The 18,143-nt window shown below is 42.5% G+C and overlaps 1 protein-coding gene across 5 annotated transcripts in view; it reads left to right on the forward strand.

Moving 5' to 3' along the window:
- LDB2 (LIM domain binding 2) overlaps positions 1–18,143 on the forward strand; it is a 332,563-nt gene that overhangs the window by 137,780 nt on the left and 176,640 nt on the right. For all 5 annotated transcript variants that reach the window (XM_083163430.1, XM_083163592.1, XM_083163509.1 and 2 more), the window contains exon 2: positions 4,542–4,644. In XM_083163430.1, coding sequence (XP_083019556.1) covers positions 4,542–4,644 — 103 coding nt within the window. The remainder of the gene's footprint in view (positions 1–4,541; positions 4,645–18,143) is intronic.

The raw sequence follows: 18,143 nt of genomic DNA on the forward strand, positions 1-18,143 counted from the left end.
TCCTGGGGCTGCCGCGAATCGCGGGGGGTGCCGCGATTTGCGGGAGGGGGGGGGGGTTGCGGGGGGTGGGTGCCGCGAATCGCGGGAGAGCGGGGTTCATGGGGGTTCCGGTGGGGGGTTGCCGCGAATTGCGGGAGGGGGGGGTTGCGGGGGGTGTGACGCGAATCGCCACAAGAAAAAAATCAACACAGAAAGGTCAACACATGTAAATGTTGACATAAGTGTGGCACTTCATTGGTGTCCATGTCGACACATGAGAATGAATATGACAATATTCAAAAAATGACAAAAAAACTTCAAAAACTCATGTCAACCTTTTTCATTGTCGACCATAGCCATGTCAGTGTTTTCCATGTGCAATTTAATTCTGGAGCTGCCGCGAATCACGGGGGGGTGCCGCGAATTGCGGTAGGGTGGTCGTGGGGGTGGGTGCCGCGAATCGCGGGAGGGCGGGGTTCACAGGGGTCCGGTGGGGGGTTGCCGCGAATTGCGGGAGGTGGGGGGTCACAGGGGGTGCCGCGAATCGCGGGAGGGGGGGTTGCGGGGGGGGGGTGACGCGAATCGCCACAAGAAAAAATCAACACAGAAAGGTCAACACATGTAAATGTTGACATAAGTGTGCCACTTCATTGGTGTCCATGTCGACACATGACAATGAATATGAAAAAATTAAAAAAATGAAAAATAAATCTTCAAAAACTCATGTCAACCTTTTTCATTGTCGACCATAGCCATGTCAGTGTTTTGCATGTGCCATTTAATCCTGTGGCTGCTGCGAATTGCGGGGGGGGGGGTGCCGCGAATCGCGGGAGGGGGGTCGCAGGGGGGGTGCCGCCAATCGTGCAAGGGGGGGTCGCGGGGGGGTTCTTTTTGCCGCGAATCGCGGGAGGGAGGTCGCGGGGGGGTGTTTTTTCAGCGAATCGGGGGGGGTCGCGGGGTGGTGGTTATGCCACGAATTGCGGGAGGGGTCGTGGGGGGGTTCTTTTTGCAGCGAATCGCGGGAGGGGGGGTCGCGGGGGTGTTTTTGCTGCGAATCGCGGTAGGGGGGGTCACGGGGGAGCGGGTGTTTTTGCCGCGAATCGCGGGAGGGGGGGGCGCGCGGGAGGGAGGTTTTGCCGCAAATCGCGGGAGGGGGGCGCTCACCTAGTGGCTGTGGAGTAGCAGTGCTGGGCAACATGGGAAGGCAGTGGGTGTCTGGCACTGTCTGTGGGCTCACTGGGCTGGTTCTCTGTCACATACCTCCCAACATGACCCTCTCCAGGAGGGACACAATGCTCTGTTTCTAGACTTCCCCTTAATGTATGATTGCCATCACCTGTTTTAAACAGGTTAATTTCTCAGAAAGGTGTTCAGCACAGATGAAGGCAATCACACATTAAGAGGAAAGTCCAGGAACAGAGCGTTATAGACACAGACACCCACTTTGAGTGACAGATGTAGCCAAATATATAGGAGATATATATATATATATATATATAAATATATATATATATGTATATATATATATATATATATATATATGTATATATATCCCAATAGCAGTCAGCACACTTCATTCACATCATCTGGGGAAATGCTGAAGCCACATAAATGTAGTATGGTAGATAGTTAGAGGCCAGCATGACACAATGAAATAGCAGAAAGGTAGCAAAAAAGCAAAAAGCTGTGTTTAATCAAGAAGGTGGACACACCAGCATATCAAAAAAGTCCATATACATATTACCAAGTCCAAACAGCAGCATGGCAAATGTGGCATGGTGGATGCTCCTGAGGACGGTGATAGTACACCGAAACGGCCGTTGGGCATCAGTGACCCTCTAGGTGGACCACCATGCCACATTTGCCATGCTGCTGTTTGGACTTGGTAATATGTATATGGACTTTTTTGATATGCTGGTGTGTCCACCTTCTTGATTAAACACAGCTTTTTGCTTTTTTGCTACCTTTCTGCTATTTCATTGTGTCATGCTGGCCTCTAACTATCTACTATATATATATATATATATATATATATATATATATATATATATATACGGGGCGGTGGGGACCGGCACTTGGACCAGAATGCAGATAGAGGAGGTGCCTTCCACGATATAGATATATACAAACGAATTTTTCAAGTTGATGAACAATAAGAGGCGGCACTCTCAAAGCAAGCGGAAAAAATATATTCAAAACATATCAAACATAGTGCAAAAAACGCAGCCTGTGTGTGAACAGTTTCGGAGCAAATAATTGGCCCATGTCGACCTTAAGTCATGTCGACCTTGACCCACGTCGACCTTTAACCCTGTCGACCTTGGGGCCAATCGACCTTCCAGGGTCGACCTAATGACTGTCAACCTAAGTGTGGTCTGACAGATGACCGTTTCCCATCACAGTTTATACAGTGGAAATACTGGATAATGGGGGTGATTCAGGTTGGTTTGCAAAAGCAAACTCCATCTTTAATGGACAAAACCATGTGCACCGCAGGTGCAGCAGATGTAATGTGCAAAGAGAGAGTTACATTTGGGTGGGGTGTGTTCAAAATGAAATCTAATTTGCAGTGTAAAAAATTAAGCAGGCAGTATTTACTCTGCACAGAAACAAAATAACTCATCCAAATGTAACTCTCTCTGCACATGTTACATTATCCCCACCTGCAGTGCACATGGTAGTGTCCATTAAAGAAGGAGTTTGCTTTTGCAAACCAACCTGAATCACCTCCAATTTGTAATACCTCCACGCTTCATATATGACAATCTTACTGTTTGTATTTGGCTTACAATACGTTGTATTTAATAAATCATTCATTTAATAAATCAAAACATCCTAGCATCTGATGTGTGTGACCTCTAGCATGTATAATACATCACAATTCAAGACTTACAAACTAAACCTGAAATAAAGACTCAGAGACTTAGGTTTGGCAGAAATTGTTAGCTGATTTATTTTAGCACTTTTAAGCTAGATTAATTTATTAATAATTAATTAATGGTGGCCCAGAAAGAATGGCTAATTAACTAAGCTCCACCCACACAATCTGCATACGTAATCAAGCCTACCCTAACAAGCTGTATCCGCTCAACCTACTGTATTGACTACCCACCCATCTGGGTGGGGTCGCTGACCCCCGAGCGGGTGATCGAGCGAAGGTCTAAGCCAATGAGAGGCGAGCGCACCGAAAAGCAAACATATACGTAGCATCATCATCATTTGAATAAAAAGTAATTCTATTAACCTGCCTTCCTTTCCCGCCTATCAGCCAACGCGATTAACACCCACCCCACCATATTAACATAAGGGAGGGAGGGCGGGAAAACCTTCAGGAAAGAGAGGAAGACTTCTCCCTTTCATGACCTGATATCCCAGCTAACACTGCTCCTTCCTGAGTCCTTATTGGAACACAGAGTCACATGCTTCACAAGGTCACACAGCAGCCTTGGATGTTTAACCCACTCCATGCCTATTGCATGCATTACTTTATTCTTTTTAGCTACAGTGTATGGGGGAGATTCTCAAAGCTAAAAATGCGGTAAAAACCCCGTTATCATCAAACATATGATAATGGATGGAATCAAAACGTAGAAAAAAATATTCACACTTACTGTACTGCATACTTGCTCACATTCGTTTATGCAATTGTTGGGATGAGTAGTCTGCTTCTCACCATCAGGAACAGGCTTAAATAATATTGGCATTGTCCCTTACTTATTGATACACAATAATGCTCCCCCCTACAGCCATTTCAGTAGGAAGTACAGTAGGCAAGATGTGGGCATTCACCTCCTATTATAGGAGTCCAGATGTCCTGGGTGAGAGGAGAAGTATAATTTATTGTATTTGTCCTGCTGCAACCTCTCTATAGACTGGAAACATAAAATAACAGATGTATCAAGCTTTAAAGTGGAGTGGGATAAACAACCAGCCAATCAGCTCCTACCTGTCATTTTTCAAATCCAGCCTGTAACATGGCAGTTATGAGCGGATCGGCTAGCTGTTTATCACTTTACATTTTATCACTTTTTGAACCTTGATACATCTGTCCCTTAATCTGCTACCGCATATGCTGCTCCAGTGCAAAGCAGGTTCCCACCATAACTCTGTCTGCCAGTGAAAGTAGCTGCCTCTTCCAAAGTGTAATGCTCCTTGATTGGTCCAATAATATCATGTGGCCAAGGCATGGGCTTATGGGAGTTGCAGTACTGCTGCTGGTGTAACATTATGCTCCAAGATTTTAGCAGGACTACAATTCCCTATGTATATCAGGAGCCTAAATAGGCAGAAATCAAATCTCACAGATCCAGTCATTTCAAGATAACATGTTCATCTCCGCAGAGTGCTGCCAATTTACAGGCAACCCAAGATTCAACTCAAACATGTGAATCTTGGATTTGTCCAAATTAAGATGAATCATCTATAATTAATGTATAGAGGTTTTTTTTCCCATTAAAGTTAATTTCCCAATGTTTTCAAAATACAATTTTGCTCTGAGTATGCTGTTTTGCTCACTAAATGTGCCTGTACATTAATCTATATATTCTTATTTTCCTCGCCAGGATAGTGACAATCTTTGGTGGGATGCCTTTACTACAGAATTTTTCGAAGATGATGCAACATTAACATTGTCATTTTGCTTAGAAGATGGACCAAAGAGATACAGTAAGTGAGCACCTTTATATCCTAGCATATAGTCTATATGATGATCATCACTGGTGCATGCAAGCGCGTAATGTTTAACTCCTTATGCCTTAGCAGACAACAAGAAAAAGGAGGCATATTTTTGGGCCTACACAGGACCAGAAGGTGATAGAATTCCTCTATTTAACACTTTATCATAAACCAAAAGTGACCACATCAGGACCAAATAAGTCGGTGGGGTATGGGTCATAGGGTCAACAGTAAAATGTATTATTTATTAAAATATCGACATGCATTGGGTCGACTACTGAAGGTCAACATGTCTGAAGGTAGACATGGGGTTAGGTCAACAGGGTCATTAGACCAACACATGCATTAGGTCGACATGGGCATGGTCTACAGTCAACAGTCGACATGGGGTTTTTCACTTTTTTGTCAACATGTACACCATAACAGAACACTGCGTCGACCTAATGGCCCTGTCGACCTGACCCCATGTCAACCTTTAGACAAGTCGACCTTGATGCATGTCGACCTTTAATTGTCGACCTCAGTGCTGTCAACCTAATGACTGTATACCTGTTTGTGATGTACCCAGAGTCAGTAAGGTATTACATAGTATACAAGTGGAGAAAAAGAAAGACTGTGGCCAGGTGTTCTTCTTTTATTAATATTTATCTTTTATTACTTAGATTTAAATTGTACTGTTACACGTCAACATCAAAACTCAAAAATGTATATACATGTAAATCATATGTCACAAATAGGGTGCTAGGTGGTGGACAGCCTGGACCACACACTCTGCCCTCCTGTAATAGTGTAGGAACCTATTTGGAATCTGGAATTCTCTTTTAGTACATGGTGACATGTAGGATACGCAAGTTCATTTTATGTTTTTTACATTCATGAACTGCACTGAGTTTCATATATATATATACATAGATACACACAATATATACCAGCCACAGTTCTGCCTGTTTGTGGGAGCACCCGTCCATATTATCTATCTGGTTATGTGAGTGCCGGACACTGGGACTATATACGGAGTACCTAGGAAGGCACCTACCATTCGGCTCACCTTGGGAGTGCTGTCCCACAATCGCATATATATATATATATATATATATATATATATATATATATATATATATATATATATATATATATGAGACAACAAACATGGGTACCCTAACCGCACTCAATGAGTTTAGTAGCAGCACCTTTGAGGGATCCCCTGTTAGATGAGATCCAAAGGTTTAGAGATGAAAAGGAAGAAGTTTCAGAGTGCGCTAAGAAATTACACAGAATTAAAAAATATAATAATATTTAATAAAAAAACATTCAATACATTTAGTAATATATGATTTACAGTAATTTGAACTTCCAGAGGATGTAGCAGGCCCAACGCGTTTCGTCACGGGGATGACTTCATCGGGGGCAAAGGAAGCAGTTTGTAACAGAACAGATTTATGCACATATCGTCATGAAGAAATATTCTCTATGACTACGATCTTGAAATAACGGTCCCAAATGGTGAGATCAATAATTATTGGGATCAATCGCCATGGATAAATTTAATTAGAAATGGGGCTGAGTACTACAGCACAATTTCGTATCTGCAAACTGCAACTGGATTGGGAGTATTGTCCCCCATACATTAGACAATCAGCAATAGGGTTTTAGGCCAATATAGACTCTATAAAACCGGATGTACACTCTCTCGATTAAGACGCTGTTGACTATCTTTAGGTGTCCAACTTCGACCATGTGTGGTTGACCATAACCTGGTCGAACTTGACACTGTCCATCCCCTATACCATAACCATTTTCTTGTGACTTCTAAAACACTTCTTTCTCTACCTTTTACTATATTGGGGGAATGGGGAAACATTTTATAAAGAACTAACATACAAGCGATATAAACTGGATGACAACTGCAACAACTTTTTTTTGTTTGCTGTATTAGGAAAATGTAAGATGTGTGATGGTTTTGTTGTGTATGGCAATGGCTGTGTTAAATGTATTTTATTGCCATACGTACTGCACATTGAGCTTTTTTATAATAATGAACTTAATTTGAACCTCTGGGCCTCTTGCCAAGCATAGAAATGATTCACATATGTGTTTTTTTCCACTACATATGTAGCTTGTGCAGTAAAAGTGATGATTATGTGTAGCCGCTATGTCCTGTAGAAAAGACGGCTTTTACTTTGCGAGGAAACAACGCTTCTTTGTAACATTAATGGTTTACAGTTGTATCTGTAGTAGAGAGTCAGTGTGGTGTTGCTGAGCAATGGGATGGAATCCTCTGTGATATAAAATTATTTGCCTTCACACTTGTTTTTATGCATAATCCAGCAGTTCTAGATCTTTAGGCAGCAATGCAGAGATTTACACTTACATCCAAAAGCATTGTCCAATATATACTCAGAAAGTACCAAAAAATGATTTGGCTTTTTTAAAATTCGAATCTGAATTTTCGGAAAACAATGTTGTCGGAAACGGCGGTTAATTGTCGAATTTGCAGTAGATTCCCTTAATTTAACGGCCCAGGGTAAATGGATAATTCTCCTCCTCACCTGGGACCTTATTCAGATCTGAGCTCAGTACAAATTTGTTTGGAAAATGGGCAAAACCATGTGCACTGCAGGTGGGGCAGATGTAACATGTATAGAGAGAGTTCATTCGGGAATGTCCTAACAGTCCAATTCAGGATTGAATACCCCCTCCTCAATTATTTCAGTTGTGCCAAAATGCCCCTCTGAAAGCACCAGGTCCAAGGCGTTTCAGTCATGCTGAGCATCTTTCTCATTCAAAATCTGTGTCTTACTCACATAAATACTACAACTGTATAATAAGGTCTCATTGTGTTTCATCTGCATCTTTGTGACCTCAATACCTTTGTGGGTAATGTCTAGGTCTAGCCTCACTGTGAGCATATTTTCGATGAACTTGTGCTGAGCAAAAAGTAAGGAATAATATGGTACAGTAGGCTACTCATCTTGCAGCTGCTTAGTTGTGCTCTGCGTCTCACACTGTATGGTATATAGAAACTATGCGGTCAATCTTATTGTATGTGTAGGATGCAATGTGCCATTAAAATGACAGCAATGGCACCTGAATTCTCACCTTTTGTGGGCTGAAATCATCCCGACATCACCTTTGTGACTCAAACCCCTGAGATCATCACAGACATTCAAATTGACCCATAGGTGTATGAAGACACATCTATATAAAGGATTTGCAATTTGATAACAACAGGGGAGTGAACAACTCTGCAAGGCCCCAGTACCGTGAGGGGGAGGGGCCTACTCAGAAAGTTGCTGTCAGGCTCCTCCTTCCAAAAATGTTGAAAATACTCTATGCATGCCTGCAAAGCACTTCACAGAGGGGTGCCAGTTGGTCATCAGCAGGGGATGGATTGGGGGTGGGGGTTGGAAGAGTGAGAGAGGACTGAGAATGCAGGGAAAGAGGACTATTTAACCCCATGTGCAGGGCGGCGGAGAGAGGGAGTCTCACATTCATTTACTTTACTAAAACTTCTCCAGAGTATCAGTAAAAAGACTGCAATGCAAAGTGACTGTTACCAGCACCAGCACTGGGCAGTGGTTCCCCTGGAAATTGAACATTTTAGGTCATATCAATTAGCAGTCTTAGCCACAGCAGTCTAAATCACCTCAATTTTGTGCAAAATTTCCCCCAAAATCCCAAGCATGGAGCCTTATTCAGAGATGAACACTAATGCATTTGCAGCGGCTGCTTGAAAGTATTCAAATGTCAAAGCCGCTTGGATTTGTATTGAGATGCCCGCCGGCATCTGTGCAAATCTCAATGGCTGCATACAAAGACGCAGCATCCATCACAGATCAGTTGATTATAGAAGTTCTGAGTGGTTCTATGGTCGCATAGGTTGGCCGCAGGAAGGACAATGACATAGATCAGGCATGTCAAAACTATGGCTCTCCAGCTGTTGTGAAACTACAAATCCCATCATGCCTTGCCACAGTTTTCTATTAGGGAATGCTAAAACTATGGCAAGGCATGCTGGGATGTGTAGATTCACAACAGCTGGGGGGCCAATGTTTGGACACGCCAGCCATAGACAATGAAACTACACATGGGCTCACAGTTGTAGCCTCCAAAAAACACCCAGACTCCACAAGATCGGGACATGCCTGCATTTTATATACCACTACCTGTCCACCCCCCCTCCCTCCCTCCATCTAGGACGTAGTGCGACCAATATTCAGGTTGCCTCGGGCTTATAGTTCCTTATTGAATCAAACCCTTATAGGTTAAAAAGGGCATACAACAGCATAGCAGCATCTATATTCTTCCGTGACCATAATGCAAAGAAACACTTGCAATTTGCCACACGTCAATGTAAATATAGATGCAAACACATACTTACATTTTGACTGTCAAAATACTCACTTTATTGACCCCCAATGGGAATATTTTACTTAGTCTCAGAAAATAAGAATATCAAATTGATGGGAAACATTATCTCATCCGTCATAAAAAATGCAATGTTTTCATTGATTATTCCGTGAGCAAAAACAACTGCAATGGACAATTTATAGAACATTGGTCTCAGCTGCTTCTTAATAGCTACAAAACAGGTCTCTGGATGATGACATTAGTGAGGTATTTACTTGCACAAGCAAAGAACGTCTACAGACTGTAGCTACAAGAGTGCCCACAAGGATGACTTGGGGTACATTTATTTTTGGAATCCTGATGGTGTTATAAATTTCTACCATCTAATAGAAAATGATAGGCAAAACAGAATATAGGGGGTTATTCTAGTTCACTCTTTCTGACAAAATCCTTCTTAGATGGACAAAACCATGTGCACTGCAGGGGGGCAGATGTAACATGTGCAGAGAGAATTAGATTTGGGTGAGTTATTTTGTTTCTGTGCAGGGTAAATACTGGCTGCTTTATTTTTACACTGCAATATAGATCTCACTCTGAAGTAAAACCCCACCCAAATCTAATTCTCTCTGCACATGTTACATCTGCCCCACCTGCAGTGCACATGGTTTTGCCCATCTAAGAAGGATTTTGTCAGAAAGAATGAACCAAAATAAGGCCCAAAGTTATGTATAGTTTATAATTCTTTTCCACATTTTGTTTATTAAATGTGTTTTTGATGCTTTGTGTATTTTCTGTAGATTGTTATGATGAAATCATTTTGTTTAGTGCTGAAGATATTTTTGCAGTAGTCTCAAAAGTGGTTCTTGGATCATGTTGGAAATGTTACATTTTATTTTAGTTTGTACGTTTCTTAATGAAGTTATATACTGTTTTTGAGCTAGGAAACAGTATATAACTTATACTTATATAACAGTTCAGTATGTATGAGCACAGTAGTGGAACTTATGGGTGGTGCACCCAGGGTGAAAAAATATCATTGAGGCCCCCTCCTCCTCTACCCCAACCCAAGTTCACAATATGAAACAAGGTAGTGGGTGACAGGGAGAGGTAGAGGGTGACAGGGAAAGGCAGAGGAGGCAGAGTGCGACAGGGAAAAACATTGGGTGACAGGAAGAGGGTGACAGGGGCAGCGGGGGGCCCCTTAGTCCACAGAGGTCCTGGTGCACTGCACATGCTGCACCAATGGTAGTTCCGCCTCTGTATGAGCATGCTACAAACTACAATCATGTTGTATATTTAAATTTGGAGTTGAAATCATGGTGAGCCATCCAAAATAATTTATTATTAGCATTCTCACAAACCAGGGTCCGTAAATATCTATTTCTAGCTTTGACATTTAATACTGTAGAGGGGAAGTCAGTGTTGTCTCTTCTGTAGCAGCTGATCTGAGTGCATATACAAATGCCAAAGGCAAAAAAGATGCAGCATTGGATCACGCATGCTGGTTGCTCAGTATGTCTGCCACAGTTATACTACCACAGGCGATAATCCTGTTTCCGAATTCGCAGACACGGGCTTAGGTCTGCCTTTGCTTTCAGCAACAGTCCCGGTCTTCTCCCCACCAAATGCTTGCAGCTTGTCTATCAAGTTGCAGAATACAGTGCACTGCAACTGTGATCGCAGCTACATCATAGCGCGTGTGCACTGTGGTTAGTGCACATGTGCAGTCCCGAACCATCTGTCATTTGCAACTGAATCAGTATTGTGTCTGGAGCATCGATCTTTAGTCATGGCCAGACTGATATACAAATAGAGTTAACAGAAAAGGCACTGCCTTAGAAGGCTGGGTGCCGGATGACTGACCGTCAGTCGGGAATCTGACAGTCATTACACCGACGTCGCAATCCCGACTTCTAAAAGCCCGACACCTAAAAGCCCGACACACGGGCATCGGCTATTCTCCTTCGTGTGGGTCCACGAGAATAAAATAGGTGGCGAGCGTAGCTAGCCTCCGTGCCCGCAGCGCAGCCAGCCTGCAAGGGGCTTTGTTGCTCTTCCCCACTGTCTGAATCCCTGCAGTCAGGATTCCATCTTCGGGCTAATGACTGAATCAGTGTAAATAAGTAATTGGCTTTGCATCAGATTTATCCTGAAGTTCTGCCATTTATAAACAGTGTACAGTGGGGCTGTCGATGAGACATTACAAGAATGAAACATTCTAAGCGAAGTTCTAGATGTGATATTTGCTCCAACTGCTTAATTGTTACAAGTGTTCCATTGCTGTCTCTTTACTTAATTATTGCCCTATCTCTCATCTTACTACACATCCATATGCTTAATCAACATATTAATCTTCTGAGTCTTGTAATTCGCTGTAGGTAATAATATCATCCCTCTTATGGGAACAACAAGATTAAATGGAATTAATCTAATTACTTCAATTATAACAGCCTGGCTTAGGCAATATCATTTCCACATATGGTGTTATGTGTGTATTTGGGTCCAGATGGTTGTAACACATTATCCAAGTTTTATGTTCCAAACTTCAACTTTTTAGTGTTCCCAATAATCAATATTTCCAAATGAATAAGATATGCATGGTTGAAAATGATATCATATAGATACAATCTCAGAATAGCTTGATGATGGCAAAGCTAGAGGAGATGGGATTGGAAGAGGAGATGGGAATGGGCAGTAGAGGCATGGATTGAATGGACATTGCAGAGTTACTACTGTATGTTAATGTTCAGTGATAGAAGTGAAGGAACACCATCAGCTCTGTTGGGTCATTACTGCGTATGACTAACCCTGTCAGGATTTGAACCCACAGCTTCGGTCTCTACAGTCTGCTGCTCTACTAACTGAGCCATTCTGGCTGCTGGACAGCTCCCTGCCTTCACTCGGTGCACTACTTAGTTGATCTGGTTTCCTGATGTTCTAGCAAGTTCTAACTCCTAGTGCAGCTCAATCTGCCTATTACACGTACAGAACTACTAAACAAGGAGAGCTTTGCTATTCAGCCGTCTCCAGCAACACACCATGGTACTTCCTTATGTTTGTAACGACTACTTACGCTACAGAACGTTCGTACTGTACGGCGAGCATGATCGTCCCCTTGTGGGCTTGCTTCACTCACCATGCTTCGGGCTCAGTGGCTCGCTTCATTCGACGCAACTTTACGAATGGTAATAGATGGTGGCGTGGACACAGGAGGTTGGCAAAAATCCTTACATAGTGGTTAAGTAGCGGCTAACGGAACTTGTGTAGCGGTGGCTGCAAAGATGAGGAAGTGCCCACACCATTATGTGGCATTTCAGATGCTGTGCAGTCACCAATGTTTTTGCTATAGTGATATTATATGACTTTGAAGGTACAAATTAATCAGGCCCAAGATATTCTAAAGGACCTCGCCTCCTCCTCAGCACCAACCGGTGCTATGTGGTGGCGTGACACACTTACTGTAGTAGTTGTCAATGATCTATTTTCCGAATGTGCATGGCCATGCCTTTCCCATCATTTAGGGATAAGGTAAAACTACTTACTGGGATGTGTTGGGTTTCTGACCAAAGGCATCCCACTCTCAGTCTTCTGACTGTTGGGATGCCAACTGCAAGTATTTCCTACCCAATCCATTGTAGGTGCATGCCGAAATTACTGTGTTTTGACCTTTTTGTGCGCTTAGTTTATACACAATCTTGCTAGTTTTGTTAGTTTTCAAACTTTATCGCATTTTGTTTAAGTATACTGGTGTTACATTCAAAATAAATCACATCCATTAAAGAATGCATTGTTCCCTTGTAGTGTCTCAATATTATCCACAAATTTCATACACAAAATATTTGCAATGCTTTAGAGATTTGTATTACAATACTTGTCCTAATGTCCTAAACCCAGCCAAAGCCATTCCTTGAAATATAGTCATTGAGTTTTGTTGTGCCATCTTGAAGATGCCAATTTGGGTTGCTAAAAATATCTGTGGACTCCATGTCAATCAGGCCTCCCCAAAAATGCCCCACTACCCCTCACTGTTCTGCCACTGACCGTTCCATATATACATATATATATATATATATATATATATAGAAAATGGAGAAGGCCTGGCACTCCCGCAGCTGGGTCCGAATACCCCGGTGCCTTCCAGGACAGGTAGGTAGAGGAATGGAAGAGGCGGCACTCAAATGGGATTTTTCAAAAGTGTATTGTGGCAAAAGATAGGACCAACGTTTCGGGGTCTTAATCACCCCTTTGTCAAGGTGCAAGTGGAAATCAGTGATTTCCACTTGCACCTTGACAAAGGGGTGATTAAGACCCCGAAACGTTGGTCCTATCTTTTGCCACAATACACTTTTGAAAAATCCCATTTGAGTGCCGCCTCTTCCATTCCTCTATATATATATATATATATATATATATATATAGATGCTGGGTGTGGAGCGGCACTCCAAGCGTGAAGAAATTCAAGTACACAGGGTTTGCGAAGGCGACGTTTCAACGTCCTTTATTTGGACGTTTTCATCAGGCTAAAGAGACCAACAAATCCACATCATTTTATACCCCTTGTGCTCAGATACGTCAGACGCAAGACTGCACAGCAGCGCAGCGTGAATGACGTCATAAACGTGTTCCCATCACCATAGAAACATAATATAACAAAATACAATACATAAAATACATTACAATAAACAGAACTGCAAAGTATCAAAGATCAGGTTATAAAGGCGGTACAGATACTATAGTATAGTTCAGCGGCATTGTTTAGAGGTATGCGAACTTGTCTCATAAAATGCGAACAGCACCATGCAATGCGCTAATAAGGATCACACACTAATGGGGATGAAATACCTCATACAATTCAGAAACAGTGTTATATTAATGGAAATAAACCATAGAAAAAAGTCGTAGGACTAAACGGGGCTACAAGCTTCCACAACAAGATGCGCTGATAAGCTCCGACATTAATGGACACATAACCATCAGATTAAAATAAAGTGTGGACATTGTACGTGTATGTCGATTAAAATCGACATTACAGAAGACTACAGGAAGAGAATATCAGGCACAGGGTTTAAAGATGCAAATGGAATAGAACCATGTTATTAGAACATGATATCATAATAATACATGCAAATAATTAAATACGTGTAAGGCAACTAATCCCCGCTAATTCATTAAGACCCCGAGGTGCGAGAGTCTCCAAGCGGTGTATCCACCGTGACTCACATTTTAAAAGTTGAAGGCTGCGATTGCCCCCACGCAAACTAAGGGGTATGTGGTCAATCATACGGTACCTCAAAGAGGGGAGAGTATGTTGACGAGCTACAAAGTGCTTAGGTACAGGTAATTCACACTTACCCCCTGCCAGGGCGGCCCTAATGGTGGAGCGATGGGTGGTAATACGCTCCTTAAAGGTACGTTCCGTTTTACCTATATATGATAGGCCACACGGACATATCATGCAAGTGCACACAGTGCAAACGCATTGTGTCAGATCCAATAGAGTCAGACGTTCAAATTGATAGATTGATCCACAGATTCTTGGAACGCGGATACAAACCCTCCAATCTACATGCAGCTAGGGATAGGTTAGCGGCCATCCCCCGTGAACAACTTTTGGCTCCTAAAGCAATAGAACCCTCTTTACCCATTATCCCTTGGGTTACTAAATATACCAATCAAAGTCCTGTTATCAATAAAATCTCGAAAAAACTTTGGCCCATTGTAAAAACTGATCATCAAATTAACTTCCCTAATACTAGACTAATGGCGTGTTATCAAAGGGGCCCCAATATGCGAGATCTATTGGTTAAAACTGACATTACTGGCTTTAAACTGCCTGAGAAACCGCCGCCACGGGGCTGTATTCGTTGCACTTGCACTGTGTGCACTTGCATGATACCCGGAAATACATTTTATCACCCCCATAAGGGTACAAAATATACTATTAGGCATACATTATCATGCCAAACCAAGTTTGTTGTGTATCAATTAATTTGTCCGTGTGGCCTATCATATATAGGTAAAACGGAACGTACCTTTAAGGAGCGTATTACCACCCATCGCTCCACCATTAGGGCCGCCCTGGCAGGGGGTAAGTGTGAATTACCTGTACCTAAGCACTTTGTAGCTCGTCAACATACTCTCCCCTCTTTGAGGTACCGTATGATTGACCACATACCCCTTAGTTTGCGTGGGGGCAATCGCAGCCTTCAACTTTTAAAATGTGAGTCACGGTGGATACACCGCTTGGAGACTCTCGCACCTCGGGGTCTTAATGAATTAGCGGGGATTAGTTGCCTTACACGTATTTAATTATTTGCATGTATTATTATGATATCATGTTCTAATAACATGGTTCTATTCCATTTGCATCTTTAAACCCTGTGCCTGATATTCTCTTCCTGTAGTCTTCTGTAATGTCGATTTTAATCGACATACACGTACAATGTCCACACTTTATTTTAATCTGATGGTTATGTGTCCATTAATGTCGGAGCTTATCAGCGCATCTTGTTGTGGAAGCTTGTAGCCCCGTTTAGTCCTACGACTTTTTTCTATGGTTTATTTCCATTAATATAACACTGTTTCTGAATTGTATGAGGTATTTCATCCCCATTAGTGTGTGATCCTTATTAGCGCATTGCATGGTGCTGTTCGCATTTTATGAGACAAGTTCGCATACCTCTAAACAATGCCGCTGAACTATACTATAGTATCTGTACCGCCTTTATAACCTGATCTTTGATACTTTGCAGTTCTGTTTATTGTAATGTATTTTATGTATTGTATTTTGTTATATTATGTTTCTATGGTGATGGGAACACGTTTATGACGTCATTCACGCTGCGCTGCTGTGCAGTCTTGCGTCTGACGTATCTGAGCACAAGGGGTATAAAATGATGTGGATTTGTTGGTCTCTTTAGCCTGATGAAAACGTCCAAATAAAGGACGTTGAAACGTCGCCTTCGCAAACCCTGTGTACTTGAATTTCTTCACGCTTGGAGTGCCGCTCCACACCCAGCATCTATACTATTTCTAGTGCGGGCACCCAGCAAAGGTAATACTGCCTAGGAGCCGTGGATTGTGCCGGTCTACTGGACAGATATTTATTGGAATTGGGGATTGGTTACCCCTAATTTTGACAAGGCACCCACCAACTTTTACTGTTTATGCCCTCCTGTGCTACTACCAGTACAGCAAGCATTATTTGTTTGTGCGTTGGACTGCAAAGATTCTCTGATATTGGCGTTTTTACAAGTGGAATCACCTGCACCGCTGAACTGATTACATCATGGAGGGTGATCTAGCTACAGGCTACTCCCATCCCACATATCCATTGGGAGATATCAATTGCTTTACACCTGAAGATGCTGAAGCCATTCTACGTGGCCCCGACCTGAGTGACCTCCTTGAACCTCCGTCCATTGATACATTGTACCACGATCTTTTGAAGCACAAAAAGAAAGAAATTGACTTGCTTTTTCATGCCATGACCCTTAGTGACTACTACCGGGCTAAAAAAATCCCGAGGGGTCTAAGAGTTAAGAACGCTCCAACTCTGGGTAAGAAAGACCCCACTTTCTGTAGAAAGTGGGTTGCCACTTTAAACAAGTGTTCCTTTGATCTAATGTTATTAATTATTGATTTTACGTCTAAAGAAGCAGCTGTTTTAAAGTCTAAAATAGATCAATTTGAAACTATTCACAAGCCAACACTTGTAGCAGACCCTGACATGAGGTGGTACGACAAATTAGCAAGCCAAATTACTGCTTATAAACGTGAATTAACCAGGTTTAAAAAGGAGAAGAGGGAAAAGGTCGACGCAGACTATGACAGCAATACGGTCTATAATTGGACATTAACTAATCGTAATGACCATCGCCCCTTCTTCAGACAAAACCGTTATCGTGGTTATGTAACCTCTGATCAAACTTCTGATAATCACTCCTCCAACAGTGATGCCGACATTGCACCGAGAAGAAACAGAGGACGTGGCCGTCGACAACCGACCGGCCCTTTAGCAGTAACTACACGCCAGAGGCATATCGAAGGTGTAGGAGATTCACAAGGAGGGGCCACCAGTGGCAGAGACAAAGCAAGTGGCAAAAAACCTCCAATGGCAACCAAAATCTAGTTGTCAACTTATCTTCATATGTTCTGTCAGACCAGGAAAATACAATTTTGGCTAAAGGTTTATCGTTTGTTCCATCACTCAAAATGGACTCATTGGATTGGCAGGTTGAGAAATACTCCCTGTGCCGCCTATTAAAATTAAAGGAACACTTTGCGACTGCCCCTGCAATACAGAACATTCCTGCTGTTGTGTCGATTCCTCCACAATTAGCTAAGCTGCAACCACGGTCGACATTCGACCCCCAGTCGACCAACCCATCAATCAAAACGTATATGCGTCTCTTGAGTTCTCAAGTTGACGAAACACTGACACAGTCTCCAATTCAACACTCAAACATGTCTGCGGCTGAAAGGAAGATCCTTAAAAACCTCTCCACTAACAGAGACTTAATTTTTCGCCCCGCGGATAAGGGTGGAGCCCTTGTCATAATGGACTTTGACTATTACAAATCTGAACTTGATCAACAACTTTCTGATACAGCCACTTATATGAAGTTATTGTATGATCCTACATCGGAATATCGGAGAGAATTATCCAATCTTCTGACCCGGGCTATGGATGAACAGATAATTGACCGAGATCTGAAGTCTGCTCTACTTCCTGATTATCCCGTGGTACCGGTAATATACAGTATTCCAAAAATACATAAGTCATTGACTCAGCCCCCTGGGCGCCCTATTATTGCGGCTCGCCGCTCCTTGTCCCAATGCATATCGGTATTTATTGATGCAATTGTTCAACCTTATATAGTGCGCCAGCCTTATTATCTGTTGGACACAACCTCCTTACTGTTGGCACTAAAAGAATTACCACCCTTAATGGGTGAGATATGGTTGGTGACGTTGGATGTGAAGAGCCTCTACACCATCATCCCACACGGTGATGGTGTGGAGGCTTTCCGGATCTTCATGTCTCAGCAGACAGATTATACTGGACCTGATGTGGAATTTTTGATTCTGTTATTGCAATTTGTTTTGGGCAGGAATTATTTCTTACATGATGGAAAATT

The sequence above is a fragment of the Crinia signifera genome, chromosome 1, assembly GCF_055691185.1.
Source record: "Crinia signifera chromosome 1, ASM5569118v1, whole genome shotgun sequence".
NCBI classification, from domain to species: Eukaryota; Metazoa; Chordata; class Amphibia; order Anura; family Myobatrachidae; genus Crinia; species Crinia signifera.